The sequence below is a fragment of the Mustela lutreola genome, chromosome 14 (genome assembly GCF_030435805.1).
Source record: "Mustela lutreola isolate mMusLut2 chromosome 14, mMusLut2.pri, whole genome shotgun sequence".
NCBI lineage: Eukaryota > Metazoa > Chordata > Mammalia > Carnivora > Mustelidae > Mustela > Mustela lutreola.
Genome location: NC_081303.1, coordinates 40,099,578 through 40,121,233, shown reverse-complemented (window position 1 = coordinate 40,121,233; position 21,656 = coordinate 40,099,578). Strand labels below are relative to the sequence as shown.

The following is a 21,656-nucleotide window of genomic DNA, read 5'->3' as shown; positions in this document are numbered from 1 at the left end:
TAGCAAAATAAAAGAAAAACAAGACAAGATGAAGTCAGAGAGAGAGACAAAACTTAAGAGAATCTTAGGAAACAGACTGAAGGTTGCTGGACGTGGGTGTGAGGTTGTTGGGGTAATTGGGTGATGGGCATTAAGGAGGGCATGTGATGTAATGAACACTGGCTTTATATAAGACTGATAAATCACTAACTCTTCCTCTAAAACTAATAATACTCTATGTTAATTAATTGAATTTAAGTTTTAAAAAGTATAAGGCATGTCAGAAGAATTACATGTCAGAATAAAGAATTACAGAGGTTAAAAAAAGGCAAAAACAAAAAGAGGATTTACACTATCTGCTTTCAAGATTTAGTGTAAAACTACAGTGATCAAGAAAGTGTGGTATTGGCACAAGGCTAAACAAGTAGGTTAGTGAAAGAAGGGAGAGTCCATATGTAAAGCAGACCCACACACATGACAATTAATTTCAGCAAGGTGCCCGTTGAATTCAGTGAGGAAAAATAGCTTTCAGTCAGTGGTGCTGGAATAACTGGAAATCCGAAGAGAAAAATCAGTGCCAAGTGTTGCCTCACACCATACACAAAAACTAATCCCACATGGATTGTAAACCTAAGTGTAAAAGCTAAAACTATATAATTATGAGAAGACCTAGAAAATCTTCGTGACTTTGGGGTAGGGAAAGATTTTCTCGATAGGAATCAGAAGGTATGAATCATAAAAGAAAACTGAATTGATTATGACTACCTTAAAGTAAAAACTCTCTTCAAAAGACACTATTTAAAAAATGAAAAGGCAAGCCATAGACAGGAAAAAGATATATTTTATAAAGGGCTATATCTATATTACACAGAGAACCCTGATGAGTCAATTCCAAGAAATGAACAACCTAAAAATGTGCACATTTTTGGACATATATGTCCCTGGAGAAGATTTATGAATGGCAAATAAATGCATGAAGATATGCTCAAATCGTTACTCATTTGGGGAATGGAAACTAAAACCACCATAATATATAGCACTACACAGCCAGAAACATGGTTAAAATTTAAAAGACTAGCAATACCAAATATTGGTGAATGTAGAATAAATGGAACTCTCATATCTTGCAAGTTTGAATGCAAAATTGTAAAGCCTTTTGGAAAATAGTCTGAAAGGATAAATTGTATCCCTACAGTAGAAAACAGTTGCTTCAGATGTTTTGTCCAGTTTTGTAGTTGTTTACAGGAGGAAGACTGACCAAATACCAGTTAATCCCTCGTGCATGAAAACAGAAATTGCTTGATAAGATTTTTAATCATTCACTAAAATTAAATATTTTCTGTAGGTAAAATTGAATGGCATTGAACACAAAAATAAAATGAGAAAAGTATTGATTGAAATTGACATTGTAATTTTGGGGCATGCTTTCCAAAATTCATCTAGGAGTCTTATTTACCAAGACTGTTGCCTTTTTCAATTTGGGAAAGACTTAGACTTAAAATACATAAGGTTAAATTTTAGAAGTTATGGTATTTTCTGAGTATTTGTGTTTTAAGTTGTATTGGAGATGTAAATGTGTTCAGGCCGCAGAGCCAGCCTGCTAGTCTCTGCTCTCAAGTCCTTACGTCCAGCCAGACCATTGGCAACCCAGTCATTGAGATCAACTCTTACTCTAAGCAACGTTGAAAATCAAACAGGCTACTAAGAATTCTGTCCACTGAGAAGATTTTCTTTCCATGTCGTTTTTCAGGGCCTCCTCTGAAAGAATTATAATATCAGAACATTCCACTTCTAATGGTTTTGGCATATCACTAGACATAATGTTTTGATTCTCAGTTAACCTTCAGTAGTCCTACTGTACTCACATGGCAATGCATGCAGATTAAGTAAAATACAGCAGGCATACCTCTACTGCCTGCCTGTGCCTTCAGAGCTTACTGGGTCCTCATCCAGTATCTGTTCGTTTCCCTTGATGACGGAGTGCAGCTTGATACTCCCAACTTTATAGCTAGATGAGCACGTGCTATCTCTTTCCTACGGGGCAGTTTGGATCACGTAGCTACCTGGCGTCCCTTGATCCTCCAGTTAGTTTCTGGTTGGTATTAACAGTAGGCCAGGAGTTGTTTCTCAAAAACCAACAAACCACTTCTCATTTCACTTGAACTGACTATGATCTTTAACAAAACCTAAGAATCAAGAAATGGGAGACCATAAATTGATTTTCCACTCAGAAAATAGGTGTACTGGGTAAGATTATACTGGTAAAAAGCAGCTATATGTGAAATATAGTTTGATTCAGAAATTATTTCAAACCACCAGAAAAATAAGGTGAGAAAGATTAATAAAGAGTTTTAAGGCATGGTACAAAAATAATCTAAATACTATCTTGTAATAAAATGTATTTGGAGATACAAAAAATCATAATTTAAAAATTCTGTTTGGGTCCTCTGCCCATTTTTTAATTGGATTGGTTGTTTTCTTCATGCTGAGTTCTCTTAAGTTCTTTGTATATTTTGGCTATTAACCTCTTACTGGATAGGTCATTAGCAAATATCTTCTCCTGTTCAGTAGGTCGCCTTTTTGTTGACGGTTTCCTTCACTGCACACAAGGTTTTATTTTCGTGTAATCCCATTAGTTTAATTTTGCTTTTTTTTTTTTTTTTTTTTTTGCCTAAAGAGACATAATCTAGAAAAATGTTTCTATGACTGATCTCAAAGAAAGTGCTGCCTATGTTTTCTTCTAGGAGTTTTTTATGGTTTCAAGTCTCACGTTTAGGTTTTGGATTTTCTGTTGTGGTTTTGTTTGTTTGGTTGGTTGGTTTTGTTTTGTTTTGTTTTGTTTTTACCCATTTTGAGTTTATTTTTGTATGGTACAAGGAAGTGGTCCAGTTTCATTCTTTTGCATGTAGGTGTCCAGTTTTCCCAACACCATTTGTCGAGGAGACTGTCTTCTCCCTGTTGTATATTCTTGCCTCTTTTGTTGTAGATTAATCAACAGTGTAAGTGTAGCTTATTTCTGGGCTCTCTGTTCTGTTCCATTTATCTATATGTCTGTTTTTGTGCCAGTACCATACTATAGCTTTGTAGTTTATCTTGAAATCTGGAATTATGCTACCTTTAACTTGGTTCTTCTTTCTCAAGATTGCTTTGGCTATCCAGGGTCTTTTTTGTTTCATACAGCTTTTAGTTTTATTCTAGTTATATGACAAAAATGTTGGTGTATTGATAGGGATCGCATTAAATATGTAGAATGCTGTGGTCGCATAAATACCAATTATATATGAACATTGTACTTAATATACACTGAATGCTATAGCACTTCAAAGAGGTTACTATCTAGTGGGGAATATAGAGAAAATATAAATGGTTGATAAAGATGTGCTCCTCCTTACATACAAGGGAAGTGCAAATTAAAACAAGATACCAACTTTTACCCATCAGATTGGCAGTAAGATTTAAAATCTTGGAAGCAAAAATATCAGCAAAGATATGGCCAAAAAAAAAAAAAAAATCTCGAATCCTCCAATGCAATTCCACCATCAGGGCTTCTTAATACTTTTTTAAGTGTCATCACCTACCACAGGCATTTGAAGACTATTTGGTTTGCTTAGTCTTTAAAGGTCAAGTATAAAGCTTACCATACCATACCATACCATACCATACCATACCATACCATGGATATCTGTTGTTCTGGGTGCCACTCAAAGCTGAAAAGCTTTTTATTTTACCTTGTAGATGGCTCAGAGCTGCATACTCAGATATGGAATGTGCTGCTTTCAGAGTGTAAGAAGGCCAGCCAAACTTCTTGTCTCCTTCTTAGTGGAACATAGACAAAGGGTAGGAAATTCTCTTTGACATTGGGAGGAATATTCTATCATACTCCTGTATTTTCGGGAACTTCATGGAGGAGGCAAGCCCTTGTATTATCATCAGATTGAGTTCTCAGTCCTGTCACACATGTACATTTTACCAAGGCACTTCAATCCCTCAACTCTTCTACTCTCCGGGTCCTAATAGCTTGCTGTCATTCGGAGGAGGATCAAGGGCATGTAGCCTGGAATGTTGAGGCAGCCAGGGTCTCTGCAGAGCAGATTGTGGCATAGAACAAGAATATTTTATTATATTTCCCTGAAGCTGGGAAGTAGCAGTATTGCTTTGGCAGGTGAAAACAACATGTTCCTTTTGTTCTCTCTGGATTGTTACAAAGGAAAAAGCATTTGCTACATAAAAGCTACATATCAAATACCAAGGCTGTTTTAATTTGCTTAATAAGGAGACTCCATCTGGAGTGGCAACTCCAGTTAAAGTCGTCTTCTAATTAGAAGTTTATGATAATCTGCCATCATTTTTCAAGCTTATTAATTTTTGCAGTGACCAAACTAGTAAAGACATTCACTAAACTTGTAATTCTCCAGTCTCTGATGGTAGACTAATCTCTCCTGTTCTCTTGGGATGACTTGTTGCTAGAGAAAGGAAACTAGTGGTTTCTAGCAGTCCCTTCCTACACCATATAGACATTGCTTAGAAAGCTGAAGTGTGGGGCACCTGGGTGGCTCAGTGGGTTAAAGCCTCTGCCTTCGGCTCAGGTCATGATCTCAAGGTCCTGGGATCGAGCCCCGCATCGGGCTCTCTGCCAACAGGGAGCCTGCTTTCTCCTCTCTCTCTCTGCCTATTTGTGATCTCTGTCTGTCAAATAAATAAATAAAAATCTAAAAACAAAAAAAAAAAAACTGAAGTGTGGATTCTGCCAATTGCTAAGAGTATATATTTCTAATTATAAGCCCCTAAACTGGAAAAATAACAGCAAAGTGATTTCCTCAATTTATTCTTAGGTATTTGATATTATCTGGTGCAATTGTATGGGGGATTGTTTTTAAATGTCACTTTTTAGTTTTCCATTCATGTGTGTAGAAATTCAATTGATCTTTTTAGTATTGATAACCATATTCAAGGACCTCACTCAATTTGCTTACCAACACTAATAGATTATCTCTAAAGTATTTGGGGATTTCTATATTTCAGTCATCATCTGAGAGTAATAACAGTTTTGTTTCTTTTTTTTTCCCAGTTCTTTCACATCTTTTTCTCACCTTATTGCAATGGCTAGAACTTTTGATACATCGTTGAATAGAAATGCTGATAAATAGGCATCCTTGTCTCATTCTCAATACCAGATATAAAGCTTTCAACATTTCACCATTAAATATTATGTTTGCTGCAGGACTTTCAAAGATTCTCTTTATGGGTAAAGGAATTTGCCTCATTTGCACAGAGCAGAGATTTTATGAATAATGAATTTGTCAGATTTTTTTTCAAATGCTTTTTAAAAATTGATTACTGTTATCACATTACTTTTTACCTTTATTCTTCTAATGCAGTAAATTAGATAAAGTTTCTAATAGTAAATCCATCTTGCATTTGTACAGTACCTTTATATTCCTAGTGTAAACCTAAGTTGGTTATGATGTAGTTCTCTAAGACTCTGGGTTTCATTTGCTAATATTTTGTGTTGAATTTTTGTAGCTATGTTCACAAGAGGGATTGGCTTATTCTTTTCTTTTTTTTCTTTTTTTAAGATTTTATTTATTTATTTGACAGAGAGAAATCACAAGTAGATGGAGAGGCAGGCAGAGAGAGAGAGGGAAGCAGGCTTCCTGCTGAGCAGAGAGCCCGATGCGGGACTCGATCTCAGGACCCTGAGATCATGACCTGAGCCAAAGGCAGCGGCTCAACCCACTGAGCCACCCAGGCACCCCCGGCTTATTCTTTTCTTGTAAGATATTTTATCAGGCTCTGGTAGCAAGTTTATGCTGGCTTCATAAGACAGTTTTACAAGTGTTCCCTCTTTTTTTTTATTATCTAAAATATTTTGTATGAAATTGGTGATTTTTCTTCCTTAAATGGTAAATTTCCTTGGGCTTTCCTTTGTTAAGAAAGTTTTAAAATAGGAGTTCAATTTCTGTAAAAGATTATATAATTTTCCTGTTTCTTGGCTCTGTTTAGGTTTTATTTCTTTAGGAATTTGTATCATATGATTTTCACATTTTCAAGAGAGATGACAATGTCTTTTTTATGGGGAATTTTTTAAACATCCACAAAATTAACAAAAGTTGTAAAAACAGTACCCAAAAATAGTGCAAAAAATAGTACAAAATCCTTTTTACCCCTCAAGCTTATTTCAGAGTAAGTGGCCCTGCTGACCTGATGCTTCATCACCCCTAAATACTTTAGTGTGTATTTTCTACAAACAAGAATATTCTCTCACATAACCACAATACAACCATCAGAATAAAGACATTAACGTTGGTTCATTATTGCCATCTCATCCTCAGAATACATTCATGGTCAACAGTTGTCCAGATAATGTCCATCATAGCAAAAGGATCTAGTTCAACATCATGTGTTGTCCTGTCTCTTTTAGTCTCTTTTGAGTCTCCTTCAGTCCAGACCAGTTTTTCAGTCATTTCTTTTTGAAGACTACAGGGCAGTTAATTTTTAGAATATGTGCATTTGTCTGATATTTCTCGTGACTAGATTCAGGTCATGCACCTTGAACTGGAGGACCAAGGAGTTGGTGCTTATTCCTCTCATCACATGTTACCAGGTGATGCACACTTTGATTCGTCGTGTTATGTTACTCACTTTGATCTCTTCATTAAGGAAGTATGCACACTTCTTTTTTAAAAGATTTTATTTATTTATTTGACAAAGAGAGCATAAGTAGAGAGGTAGGCAGAGAGCCGGGAGGGAAGCAGGCTCCCTGCTGAGCAGAGTGCCCGATGCAGGGCTCGATCCCACGACCCTGAGATCATGACCTGAGCTGAAGGCAGAGGCTTAACCCACTGAGCCACCCAGGCACCCCAGGAAGTATGCACTCTTGGTAATAAAGTACTTTGTAACTATGTACCTAATCTGTTCCTCAGAGGTCTTTCAGTTTATTCATGTATTTATCTATGTCTAGATGGACTGAAGTTTTCCTTTTTTTCTCAGTATGTTAGAATCACTTACTTCAACTATTTATTTTGTAGCTCAGATTCTGGGGTTTGTTCAGTGCAAACCCCGTCAGGCTGGCCTCTTTGTCTTTTTGGCATGCCCCCCTCATTCTTTGAATACATTCTTATTCTCATCTTCTTTTCCTAGTCGTGAAATTTGCTGTTTCTTCACGGAGTCCTGGTTCCTTTTTGTGAAGAGTAAATTTAGAAGCCAAGATCTGGGTACTAAGGGTGTACACTGCTACTGAGGTGGCATTCTCTTTTTTTTTAAATGGTAGTGCCCTAGGGTTTATTAAACCGTTCCTTAGTATAGGCACTGGGGCTTGCCCATGGTGCTCTCAGTGTACAAAGCCTGGACATTCTGCCAGTTCTACTTGGACAGTGACACCAGAAAATTGACAGTTAAGTGGATGTTGTACATGAACTAATCATCCGTCATCCTCACATGGCCAGTGGTCACTGCCAGACCCAGCACCTTCTTCCTCAGGAATTTGATGGTAGACTTCACTTCATCCACTATGGCCACCATGTTGTCATTGGGTCAGCAAGGAAAGGAACTTGCCAGCCTTATTCAGGCCTGGGCCCAGGATTCATGGGATCTGCTTGATCAGAGATTCTGAAGCCAAAAAGGCATCCTACTTCTTGGCCAGCTCCTAACCACGCTTCTTGAACACGGGGTTTGAACTCACGACCCTGAGATCAATATTTGGACACTTAACCAACTGAGCCACCCAGCAGCCCCTACTGAGGTGTTGCTCTTAAACCCTTTCAGAGGACAGAGCTAGGATAGTTAGGAATGGGTGTGTATGTGTGTATTCATATTACATGCATATTTATGTTATAATTTACTTACTATTTAAAAACTGAGCTCACGCTGATATCCTCAATTCTAATCCGAGACCACAGTTTTAGATTTTCCCGCTTCCATATTTGTAACTTCTTTTTCCAACACAGAGAGAGAAAGAAACCTTGCTCCCATTAAACTTAACATATTTATCATTCAATTAATCGCCTCCTCTTCCTATTTGGGCTCTATTTCTGTCCCCTATAGACTTTCCTACTTGTGGGTGTCCTCATGACCCTAAGAACATGGGTTCTGACACTCCAGAGCAGTTGCCATCCACACTGGATATCCTTACCAAAGCGCTCACTTCCTGCTTGGGGTCAGATACATTCCAGAACTTCCCCTTTTCCCCACACAGTTGCATTCCTCACCCACCTGGGCTCTAAAACCACACTCCAGGTTGCCCCTACATGTGGAGACCTTCCCCATCTGGTTTTCCTGTGTCAGGCAGCTGTTCTCATACACTTCACAGGTGCACCCCCGTGTGGGTTCCCTCTTCAGCCTTCCTGGGCTTCGACAGCCCATATCAGTTCCCCCTCCATGGCTCTGGTCCTTCTCAGGCTTTGACTCCCCTTTCCCTCATTATAGACACACTGCTCACCCTTTTGGGGCTTTGTTGCCCCATGCCAGCTGCCCCACTGTGGGGAACCTTCTTATCCTGACTCTGGCTCTCCGTGCTGGGCATTCCTCACCCAGCTTGGGCTTCAGCCTGCTGTTTAGGGGCGCCCCATGGATGGGTGCCCCCTTTACCCTCTGTGACCTCTGACACCTCATGCTAGGCTGTCCCTATATGGACGTGGGTGCCCTTCTTGTCTCTCTTGGGCTCCCAAATAGTATGCTGGGCTTCTCCCATGGGTAGACGTCCTCACCCCACCCACGCTCTGACATAAGCCACTACCAGAGCGTGCCGCTGCCTCCTTCAGCCCCGCTGATTAGCTTTAGGACTGAAATTTCCAAAAAAGGAAAGAATGAAAGAAAAGCTTGCTATCTTTTTAATGTCTGAAGGGTTTGAAATGATGTCCTCCTTTGTGTTCCTGATATTAATAATTTATACCGTCTCTCTTTCTCTTCCTAACTAGTCTCTTCCAGCAATTTATCACTTTTATTAGTGTTCTCAGTGAATTATATTTTGGTTTACCAAACGCTGTCTTTTGTGTGTATATTTTTTGCTTTATTTCTGCTTTTTATTATTTCATTCTTTCTGCTTTCTTTGAGTTAACTTGTTTTTTGTTTGTTTGTTTTTTTAAGTTTTTAACTTCTCAAAGTGAGTAATTAGGTCCTTGTTTTTTGCCTCACTCCCTTTCCTTCCCCAACACATGCACTCAGGCCTGTAAATTTCCTTCTAAGTATTTGGCTTTAGCCACATTCCACAGGTATTTATACAGATTTTTTTTTAAGATTTTATTTACTTATTTATTGAGAGAGAGTGAGATCACAAGCAGGAAGAAGGGGGAGAGAGAGAGAATCAGATTTCCCACTGAGCAGGGAGCCCGACGTGGAGCTTAATCCCAGGACCCTGAGATCATGACCTGAACCAAAGGCAGATGCTTAACTGATTGAACCACCCAGGTGCTCCCAGATTATTTTTATTATCCTCATTTTCAGTACACTTTCTAATTTCTATTTTGATTTCTTCTTTGACCCATGAATTATTTCGAAGTGTGTTTTGATTTCTGGTTGCTTTATCTAGATTTCTATAGTTTTTTAGTTAGATTTTTATTTCCAATTTCTAGTTTAATTTCACTGTGGTCAGAAAATACCTTCTTTATGCTTCCTGTTTTGTGGACTGTATTAAGCCTTAACTTACTACATGGTATGTGATCAGTTTTGGCAAATTTCTTTTTTTTTTTTTTTTTTTATAATATTTTATTTATTTATTGGACAGAGAGAGAGAGATCACAAGTAGGCAGAGAGGCAGGCAGAGAGAGAGAGGAGGAAGCAGCCTCCCCGCTGAGCAGAGAGCCCGATGTGGGACTCGATCCCAGGACCCTGAGATCATGACCTGAGCGGAAGGCAGCGGCTTAACCCACTGAGCCACCCAGGCGCCAGTTTTGGCAAATTTCTACAGACACTTGAAAACTGAATTCTGCAGATGTAGAATGTTTACCACTTTTTAGAGCTGAGGTTCTCAAACTTAGAAAACCAGTCTCAAATATGTTAAAAATCCCAGGTCACATTCCAGATATGCATGCATCCCAGGTCTTTGTAAGGTTGAAACATACTTTGTCTTCTTTTGTGGGTACTGTGCAATATGCAGATGGTAACATGCTTAAAATATTTCCATGCATGAATCCTTTTATGGATCTGTCATTCCCACAAAATAGGGTATGGAATTAGGTTGTAAAATGAGGGAAAAAGTAATAATATGTTATCCTCACTTTGGCATTTGATAGTTCAACAAGAAATCTCCCCTTAAAGTTGAACGTTTACAGTGTAATTTAACAACTGTAGAATAAATTCTTATTTTATAGAACAGTTGTATTAAACACTTTCCAATATCCATTAAATTTTAGCCAACTTTTAGTTTTACTGTGCATATGATATGAAGTAATTGCCCGTTAGAGAAAGAAGATATTGTTGCAAAAGAGTGAAAAAGGAAAAATCTTTGTTAACTGCATTTTTTAAAAAGATTTTATTTATTTATTTGACAGGCAGAGATCACAAGTAGGCAGAAAGGCAGGCAGAGAGAGAGAGAGAGAGGAGGAACAGGCTCCCCGCCAAGCAGCGAGCCGGATGCGGGGCTTGATCCCAGGACTGGGAGACCATGACCTGAGCCGAAGGCAGAGGCTTAACCCACTGAGCCACCCAGGCGCCCCATAACTGCATTTTATTTTTAATGAAATTCCTATTCTGGATACATTTGCATGTTCTTCACTTTGTAAAGTAAAATGCGTAAGTAACGTGAAATGTGAAACACACGATATTTTTATTTTCAAAACTTGAAGGATTTATATAATACAATTATAGAAGTATATAAATAATAAAGTTTACATGTTATAAACTTATGTATTTATATAATTATAGAGTGTTATATAAATATATAATAAAGATAAGGTATTTATATATTTATGATTATTAATGTATAGTATATATTATAAAATATATGTATATAATTTATTTATCCTGATATGTATATTCCAAAATTCACAGTTATAAAATTGTTTCTCGAGGCACCTGGGTGGCTCAGTGGGTTAAAGCCTCTGCTTTCGGGTCAAGTCGTGATCCCGGAGCTCCACATCAGGCTCTCTGCTTGGCGGGGAGCCTGCTTCCCTTCCTCTCTCTCTGCCTACTTGTGATCTCTGTCTGTCAAATAAGTAAATAAAATCTTTTAAAAAAATAAAAAATAAAATTGTTTCTCTCAAATCCAGAAACACTAGTGAGGTCTGCTCATGGAACCTACTTAGTAGTAAATATCACTAAATGTCTTTTGGGTAACTTACGCCTTGGTTCTGGAGCATGGCTACACAGAGGCTTAACAAGAGCCAGGTGGCTGGAGCTCAGCTGTGTAAATAGATCCAGGTTGGCTGGCAGCTAAACAGGGACCTGATGTAAAAAGCAGACTAAAGGAAGTGACGTATAAGATTATTACCAGACAGAAGTTGGAGTGTGTTGGTTACATGACAAGGATTAATACAGTGAAACCACTTAAAGAAGAAAGAGCCACAGAGAGAGAAGATACTTTAATAGAGATGAAAACTGAAATCAGGGAAGGATAAGGAGGGCAAGGACTTGATTGTGTTGGTTTTTCTAGCCAATGTCCTTTATCTTCCTTCGTCCTGACCCTATTTTCTTTAGATGTATATTCTTTGGGTTTGTTTCTTTGTTTTGGTTTCATGTATATATGTATTTGTATACATAAGCTTTTAAAAGGAAAATGTTTAGTCTTTCTTTTCTTTTTCCAGTTTTGCTGAGATATAATTGATGTATAACATTATATTAGTCCAAGGTATTTTTTTTTATTTTGGTCCAAGGTAATTGCACAACATAACATGTGATAGATACACTTATTGCAAAATGACTGCCCAGTAAGTTTAGTTAACATCGGTAACCTCACATAGCTACACATTCTTTTTTCTTCCAGTAAGAACTTCAGAGATCTTCTATTGCTAACTGTCACCATGCTGTACATTTTTCTAGGACTTACTTGTAACTGGAAAGCACCTCCATCGCCACCTCTAGCAATAACCAATCTGTTCTCTGTATCTATGAGTTCAGATTTTGTAGATTCCACTTATGTTACATACAGTTATTTTTCTCTCACTTCTGACTTATTTCACTTGCCCTCAGCATTCATCTGTGTTGTCACAAATGGCCGGATATTCTTCTTTTGTTGTGGCTGAATAGTCCTGTGTGTGTGTGTGTGTGTGTGTGTGTGTGTTTATCCATTTTTCCACTGATGGACACTTAGGTTGTTTGCATGTTTTGACAATGATAACTAATACTTCAGTGAACACAGGGTGCAGGTATCTTTTTGAGATAGTGATTTCATCTTCAGATAAATACCCAGCAGTAGAATTGCTCAATTGTATGGTAGCTCTATTTTTAATTTTTTGAGGAATCTCTATACCGTTTTTAAACTGGCTTTACTAGTTTACATTCCCACCAACAGTACACAAGGGTTCCATTTTCTCCCCATCCTAGCCAGCATTTGCTATTGTCTTTTTGATATTAAGCATTCTAACAGGTGTGAAATACCTCATTGTGCTTTTGATTTGCATTTCCCTGATGATCAGTGATATTGATCTCCTTTTCATGTACCTGTTAGCCATTTGGATGCCTTGTTTGAAAAAGTGTGTTTAAAAAAAAAGAAAAGATAAGAAAAGAAAAAGTGTGTTTAGTTCCTCAGCCCATTTTTTAATCAGATTGTCATTTTGCGGTTAAGTTGGAGGAGTTATTTATATATTTTGAGTATTAACCCTTATTAGATATATTATTTGTAAATATTTTCTCCCATTCCATAGGTTGTCTATAATTTTTTGATGGCTTTTTATGCAGAAGCTTTTTATTTTGATATAGTCCCACTTGTTTATTTTTACTTTTGTTGCCTTTGCTTCCAACATTATCAAGACCAGTGTGAAGGGGCTTCTTCCCTATGTTTTCACTTAAGATTTATAGTTTCAAGCTTTATGTTCAAGTCTTTTTAATCCATTTTGAGTTGGTTTTTTGTTTAAAATGTAAGATAGTGATTCAGTTTTATTAGTTTGCATGTGACTGTCCGATTTTCTCATCCATTTATTAAAGAGATTATCCTCTCCCAGTTGTGTATTTTTCACTCTTTTGGGATAGATCGATTGGCAATATATGTGTTCATTTCTGGGCTCGCTATTCTGTTGATCCATGCATCTGTTTTTATGCCAATGCCATACCATTTTGACTACCATAGGTTTGTAATATAATTTGAGATCAGGAAGCAAGATATCTCCAGATCTTGTTTTCCTTTTTCAAGATTGCTCTGGCTTTTGGAGTCTTCTGTGGTTCCATACAAAGTTTTGAACTATTTTTTCTATTTTTATGAAAAAAATGCCAGTGGAATTTTGATAGGGTTCACTTTGAATCTGTAGATTGCTCTGAGTAGCATTTAACATTTTAACAATATTATTTCTGCCAATCCATGTTGCGTAAAATATCTTTCCATTTACTTTTGTCTTTTTCAATTTCTTTCATCAATGTTTTACAGTTCTTAGTGTACTATGCAGATAGATCTTTCATCCCTTGGTTAAATTTATTCCTAAGTATTTGTTCTTTTTTGATGCAGTTGTAAATGGAGTTTTAAAAAATTTCTTTCCTGATAGTTTGTCATTAGTATATAGAAATGTAACTGATTTTTTTATATTGATTTGTATCCTACAACTTTACTGAATTCATTTATTAGTCCTAACAGTTTTTTGGTGGAGTCTTTAGGCTCTTTTTTATATATAATATCATGTCATCTGGAAATAGAGACAGTTTTACTTCTTCTTTTCCAACATGGATGCCTTTTATTTCTTTTCTTGTGTAATTGCTCTGGCTCAGATTTCCACGTGGTAAGAGTCAGCATCCTTGTCTTGTTCCTTATCTTAGAGAAGGCACTTTCAGCTTTTCACTGCTGAATATACTGTTAACTGTGGGTTTGTTGTATATGGTCTTTATTATGTTGACTAATCTATTCTTTCTACCCAGTTTCTTGAGCTTTTGTCATGAATGGATGTTGAATTTTGTCAAATGCTTTTTCTACATCTACTTTGATGATCATGTGATTTTTATCCTCTATATTGTTACTGTGTTGTATTGCATCACTTGATTTACAGATGTTGAACCACCCTTGATTCCCTGGAATAGTTTGCGATCGATCATGTTGTATGTTCATGTATTGTTGAATTTGGTTTGTTATTTTGTTAAAAAATTTGAATCTATATTTATTAAGGATATTGGCCAGTACTCTTGTAGTGTCCTCGTCTGGATTTGGTATCAAAGTAATGCTGGCCTAGTAAAATGAGTTAGGAAGTGTTCCCTCATCTTCTATTTTTTGTAAGAGTTTGAGAAGAGTTAGTATTAATTCTTTAAGTTTTGGCAGAGTTCACCAGTAAAGCCATCTGGCCTAGGACATCATTTTTGAGAGGTTATTGATTACTGGTTTAATCTCTTTACTAGTTATTGGTCTGTTCAGATTTTCTATTTCTTCACGATTCAGTCTTGCTAGCTAGTATGTTTCTAGAATTTATCTGTTCTTCTGCATTGTCCAGTTTGTTATATAATTGTTCATAGTAATCTTATATGATCTTTTATATCTGTGGTAATGTCTCCATCTTTGTATCTAATTTTATTCATCTTAGCCCTCTCTCTTTTTTTCTTGATGAGTGGCATCTACTCTCTTCCATGTAGATATGGACATTGAAGCTGACGCCATCCCCAGCTTCACTTTGATGGCTTCTGATGAAGTCAATTGTGATAATCCCATCGCCCCCCCTTCAGAGATGGTTTGAGGAATAGATATATACCCAGTTCTCTCCAGTGTGACCTGTGAGATACTCATATGCTGAGCATTCAGTCTGAGCTCTGAGAAAGATGACCTCTCTTTAAAAAACAAATAAAGTTAAAGGAAAAGATGGTATGCTGATTTCTAAAACCACTACACTGAGAAATTTTTTTTTATTAACATATAATGTATTAGTTGCTTCAGGGGTACAGGTCTGTGAATCACAAGCCCCCAGCAGCCCTCTTTATTTCCTGAGATTGAGTCTCTTATGGTTTATCTCCCTCCCCAGTCCCATCTTGTTTCATTTTTTTCCCCTCCCTACTCCCCACGACTCCCCACCCTACCTCTCAAATTCCTCATATCAGAGAGACCTTGTGATAATTGTCTTTCTCTGATTGACTTATTTCATTTAGCAAAAAACCAGAAACAAAAACAACGAAATCTCACCATTTGCAACAACATGGATAGAACTAGAGGGTATTGTACATTGAGAAATTTTTAATTGACTTCATGTTATAGCAAATGTTAGGTATTACCATTTAATTTATAATTCAATGGCCAATTAAATATACATTTTTAATGAAGGGAGGATATTGGTTAAGTAATTTTAAAAGTGTCAATAGAGAATATATTTGGAAACAGAAAATCCAGCTGTCAGTGTTTTGTTGTAGTTAATGTTTTTTAACCTAGAGGGATTTGTCTGAGGATTCAGAAGTTTGGAGATGGCTACTTAGTGATATTTCAGTTGCCCAGTTACTCTCCATTTTTCTGCTTCCTTATCCTTAGCTTTCATTGTCAGGCTTGTTACTTCACGGTTACAAGATGGCTGCGGCAGCTCCTGGCCAGAGGAAATAGAGAGGACAAAAAGTGCGTGCCACTTGAGTCTGCCTGCTTTTATCAGGAAAACCAAAGGTTCCTGGAACCCCCTCTCTGAAATCTGGGATATTTATTTGGTACTAAGTGCAGTGTATCAATTTAATCTATCTTCCCTTCTCAAATTTAGCTTCAAGTATGTTAATTCAGTAACTTTTTTATTTTTGGTTTATGTTTTATAAACTAAAGTTGGTATGTTAGACTCACGAGGTAAGACATTTAGCTTTCTTTTTCTAAAATTAGGGCTTCTGAGCCAATATGTAAATTTGTGCTAAGTTCATGCAAATTAATATTTTTCATTTGAACCAGGCATTGTGATCATTTTTAAATGAGCTTTGTATTTCTTATGTAAAGTTTTACTGTCTTAGGAAGAACAGAAGACCTATTGAGCATTTGAACTAAACTCCATTATAAGAATTATAATACAAAATACCTTTTTTCGGGGCCCCTTTTAAGAACAGAGAGCCACAGTCCATTAAAAGAAAAAATGCGCAGTGTTTAAATTTAATACCTGATATTGCATTCAGGATTTATCTTCAGAGACTTAGGTACTCTTAAATTGTAAACTCAACTCTATTTTTTTACATCCCCTCCTCCCCCCATCTCCTGTTCACAGACCTATTTATTCCGAACTCCTGAAACAGATCATTGAGGTAAAAATTGAAAGGATAATTTAAGACTGAAAGAAAATGTAGTTTCAGATTCCTTGCTGGAGGTAGAGACGCCTGCTGTAGACAAGGTGGGGCCGTGTACTTTAGGAGGGATGCAGGGTGTCTGGGGCGGGGAATGGCCAGCGGCTGATTGCAAACACCCACTGGAATGCAGCGTTCTGCCTCGGCTTATCCGGCTTATCCGTGAGGATTTAGGCCAGGATTCACAGTGTGCCTCATTTTAGGATTCTGGATCTCGGGTGGATGTGGAGGAATCGTTTCTCACACAGCAGAACGGAATGCTACTTTCAGTCCATCTCAGTAGCTGAAGAAAATAAATGAAGTGTTTTTGTTCATGTACCTCCTGTACTTGTACCCAGTGTGGCTAGAGAGGCCACACATCATAGGGGAGCAGGCAAAACATGCATATGTTTCCAGATTGTTGTGGAAAGAAAGAACTCAGTAAGTAGGCTAGTTGCTAGTATTTCTCGCTCTCCCATCTTTATGGTCTATGACAGCATTTTTCTGCATATGTGACTTTTATTTTTCCCAATCTTATGAGGAGAGGAGTGGGAAACCAGGCTGTTTTATTTCTGCGTCTCTCCGTTAGGGAAGAAGGAAGCTCACGAGTGAATCTACTAGTTACATTGCCACAAATTTCTTAATCCAGTTTTTTTTTAAGTTATTTACAGTAATTGTGGACTGTACTGCATGTTGAGACTAATTGGAAACAGTGACCAGATTCTTAATCATTGTCAGGAAACTGCATTCAGAGAATGAGAAGAACGCCCCCACTGGATGAACTGCAGCCACCACCGTATCAGGACGACAGTGGTTCTCCCCATCTCTCGTGTACGCCCTCAGAAATTGGGGACAGTAAATGTGAATTTTCCCACTGCAGCAACAGTCCAAGATGTTCATATAACAAGTGCCCAAGTGAAGGAAGCACAGGTCATGAACTAGAAAGCTTTCCTAATAAAGGATATGAAGAAGATGTTCCCAGTGACAGCACTGCAGTCCTGAGCCCGGAAGTAAGTAACACAGCACGTAGAGCTTTCTACGTGGATGTTATTGGGGGATGATAATAACCCTGTGCTTCTCCTCTCAGTGAAAGGTTTTATCACTGTCCTGTCCTTGGTGGCTGACAGTACCTTTGTTATCCTTGATCTCGTCTTTATCTGGCAGACTTACCAGGACTGTCCCAATCATTCTCCACGCGCCGCCCTCCGTATTCCCCAAAAGGAGGACGGGTAGCTAAAAATGAGAGCAATTCACAAGCTACTGAAACATACGACCTTCCCCCGGTTTCAGCTTCAAGAGAGGTCTTTTTTATTTTCACATTTTTTACAAAACATTCTGGAATTACTTATCTGTTTCTTTCATCTTGCGGTTCCTATTTATGTGCTTTTTATTTTTAAAATTCTTTTATTTAGGATATTTTTACTTTAGGGAGATTGCTCATTCGTGTTTTATAGTTTTTCAAAAATAATGTTTTCGCATTTTCAATTCATGGGATATGGAAGAGATAAGTAATGCTCAGCTTTACTAATGAAACTTGAATGCATGGCGACATTTGTTCAGAGTTGTTGGTTACATTTTATTTCCTATTTTGAAGCATAAATGTGAAAATGACAACAAAAATTGGTATGTTGAACTTTTGAAGTCTCTCTATGTTCTAAAAAGGATTTGTTTTAATGTCCCTTTTATGATGAAAATGGAAAGGTAATTTAAATGTTTCCACTAGGTAATACATACTTTTACGGTTTTTTTTCCTCTCACATTGCAGGTTTTTACAACTTTTGTCCCAGACAACATTTCATAATCCTGCAGTGTGTCAGTGTTCTTACTGGATGAATTTTCATCCTCCTCTAAAATTAAATAATGAAAGTAAAGCTATGAACAGAATTCCCTTAATTTTAAGTTTTTCTTATACAATTTCTAAAAACACATTTTATCTGTTATTACTTTTCTACTATTTCTTGTATTCTAATATAGTATCTAACTTCGAAGAAAATTTTCATTGGTATTTTAAGTTTAATACAACCAGGAGTCCATGATTTTCTACACAGAATCCTGCCCTGTGCCCTGTGCCTTGTGCCTGAACTTATTTGAGACCCCTGTTCCATAGGCTTGCTTACCCAAGAGACCGCCAACAGGCTGGCAGGGAAGCCTGGGTCATGGAATTACCCACGATAGCTGGCAACGAGTATGCCAGAGATTTTGCTATAAGCTTTACAGTCAGCATATTCCCCATTAGTAACCTCATCTTCAGGAAGTTATTCCCATTTTACAAGTGAAGACCTTGAGACTCAGAGAGGGAAACAGTTTGCCTGCCTACCAGCACCTCCCAGATGATGGAGCTGTCATCCAAACCCAGGTCGGCCTGACTCACACACAGGGCTCTTACCGACCATACCCTCCTGCCCCTCTTGACCTAAATCGTTGTGTGGGAAATTCCTTTGATGCTTTGGTACCTCCCAGTGCACCACCAGGCAATTCGGAGGACTCATGGACCAAATTCAGATTTGTGTGTTTTAATTAGATTATGTGTGTTTTAATCTATTTCACATAGATAGTAAGAAGTGAGAGGAGCAAGATGAGCTAAATGAACACACTCAGGATGCCTGTAGGTACAGGTGACAGGAACACACTGTGTGAGCCTTGATTTAGGGCATGCCCATATGTCCCTGTCGCTCTTCATGCCCCATCAGTGTTCCCTTTATATGGTGCAGCAATAAGGGCAACAGTTGAGTTTTTTGTTGTTGTTGTTGTTGTTTTAGGTAATCTGTACCCCCAGTGCAGGGCGTATACTCACGAGCCCCCAGATCAAGAGCCACATGCTCTACCAGCTAAGCCAGCCAGGCACCCCAAGAGTTGAGATTTGAACGGGGGTGCCAAGGGCCCAAAACTTTGTTTTCTGGAAGAGATTCAGGGACAAGTACTCCTGGTCATCAGTGAAACTTGCCAGTTTAGCCTTTTTATACGCACTTCGATCTAAGGAGCACATGGTTGATACAGCTGCTACTAGCTCAGAGGTGACGTCATCATGGCTTGGGCCTTACGTGCCTTTCTCAAGATAGTACTCATTTGTTCTAAATATTTTTGATTTATTATGTCTCTTTTGGACATATATTCCATGTTATTAACTTAGTTACTATCTGTAGTTACTGTACTGTACTGTAGTTACTCTTCTGAATTTTGCCTCTCAAGTTACTTCCTGATTCATTATTTATAGTTAATACAGCCTTTGCGTTTTTACCCATATTTCAGAAATCGCCAGCTTGCTCTGTTAACACTGATGAGTCTCTTGTATGCTGCTTGCTTTTGTGCCTCTATAGCAGAATTTAATATATTCAAACAAAACAGCAAGTGCACATTATATCAGTATCTAGATGCTTTGATAGCCTCTGTTAGTATAAAGCCCAATCTTGTGTTTTTTCAAGTTTATTTTGCTTCCTACTGTTCCTTTGATAGATATTATTTATCAAATAGAAAATTCTTACTTTTCTTTGGTTTATCCAGAATATAGCTATGTTAGAGCTCATTCACATACATGACTGAACTGAGATAGGACTGAGGATTCCGGAAAGTTCCCTGACGAGGAGGTCACAAATTCTATTGACAACTCATTACTAGCTAGCAATGGTTCAAAACTTTAATTCAGACTCCTTGAAAGGAAGAATTATTTTCTAGCTGCCTGTTACAGAACACAAATAGTAGTTTTTATCTGTAAAGGTCCGCCTTTTAGCCCTCTCTGGAACCTTATGAAATTTCTTACTTCCTTGAAAATCCTAGCTGTTATGATACTATTTTAGAAAGTATTTCTTTGAAAAATCAAAACCATGTAATTAATCATCTTTGATTGCCAATTATGAAGTGGCATACATTAAAACATTTTGCTCTAAGCTGTCAGTTTTTTTGACAGTAAGAATATGTTTACCCTGATTTCATCATATTCCATTTTAAAAATCCTGAATTCTTCTTTAAGAGTTTGTTGCCTCTCCCCAAGTATTGTTCTTCGTTGGTTATCTCTCTTTTCATACATAGTACCACGCAGGTCACCATAGGTAGACATGTCAGATTTTACGTAAAAGACCTGTTTTTGGTTCTCTACAGAACCCACACACGCACCCAAAGTATAGCCAGGCTCATAGTATAATAGTTAGGTATGTGTTAAGCTGCTGTAATAAGAGACCAGTACAGTGGCTAAAAACCACCAAAGATTGTCTTTCATTTAAAGACAGTTCAGGATGAGTAGGTGACGTTGCTCTATAATACCATTCAGGGGCTCAGGGTTCTGATGTCCCTGTTGTTGGTTTTTGTCACTCTGCCGTCCCCTGATGTACTGTGCTAGTCCGCAAGGTCCAGGCACACATCCTAGGTGTGTATCTGCTTGTGGGAAGACTAAGAGAGTGAAGGGCAAGTAATATCTTATGTAAACCTGATCTGGAAGTTTCAGGCATAACTTCTGTCTGTTCCCCCATTGATGAAGGCCGAGTCTCATCAGCATGTCTGCCATAAGGCAAGTTTTCAAATATAGGCTCTTGCCATTCAGTGTTTTTCTGCCTAAAACTTAGGCGGTTCTTCTCAGAAATGGAAAAAGGGAAGACTGGGACTAGTAGTAGTGACGCTACCATAGGCACTAGGGACAAGTTCAGAAACAGAAAATTGTAAAATTGGCCCACGTTTCAAAATTAAAGACATTTAAGATTTATTAAAATACTTGAAGGGGCAAAGTGGTATAGTTAAAAGGTCGGAGACCTGGGTTTGGCACTGTTGGTAACTAGCCGACACTCCTGGAACATTCCAGAGAGTTAGACTGGCAGGAATTTGAGATAGCTCCCAGTAGAATGAGTATAATTTCTTTCAATCTCATAATCAAAATGTATAGTTTCAGCCCTTCTTGAACTTTTGAAGTATGTAGTCAGCAATTTTCAATAGTAATTGACTTTAGGAAGTAATACATAGTTTTAAATTCAGATTAGAAGTCCAAGTGTAAAGAGTATGTGTGTGTGTTATGGAGAAGTGGAGTTTGGCTGTATTTTTGAGGCCTTTGGATTTATCCTTTCATATTTCACATTTTCATTGATTTCCAATCCTTAATATGTTTGTTTACATTCTATTACAGATGTGGGCGTTTTAGAACAAACTGAAAATGGGGCCACATTTTTCGATCACGTTACGCTCGTATTTATGTTCTCTCTCTCACCAGCCTCATATGGAGCTGGCAGTTACGTTGTTTTTAATGTTGGAAATAAAATGTAGTAGTTTCCTACAAAAGGAAGAGAGATACACATTGAAATATATATTTTCAATTCTCATCATAAAGACATAGATCCAACTTTCTTAAAATTGGAGGATAC

The 21,656-nt window shown here is 37.6% G+C and overlaps 1 protein-coding gene across 4 annotated transcripts in view; it reads left to right on the top strand.

Moving 5' to 3' along the window:
- Positions 1 to 21,656, top strand: part of SYT14 (synaptotagmin 14) — a 206,994-nt gene that overhangs the window by 120,494 nt on the left and 64,844 nt on the right. For all 4 annotated transcript variants that reach the window (XM_059146289.1, XM_059146288.1, XM_059146287.1 and 1 more), the window contains one exon: positions 17,053 to 17,324. In XM_059146289.1, the coding sequence (XP_059002272.1) occupies positions 17,053 to 17,324 (272 nt within the window). The remainder of the gene's footprint in view (positions 1 to 17,052; positions 17,325 to 21,656) is intronic.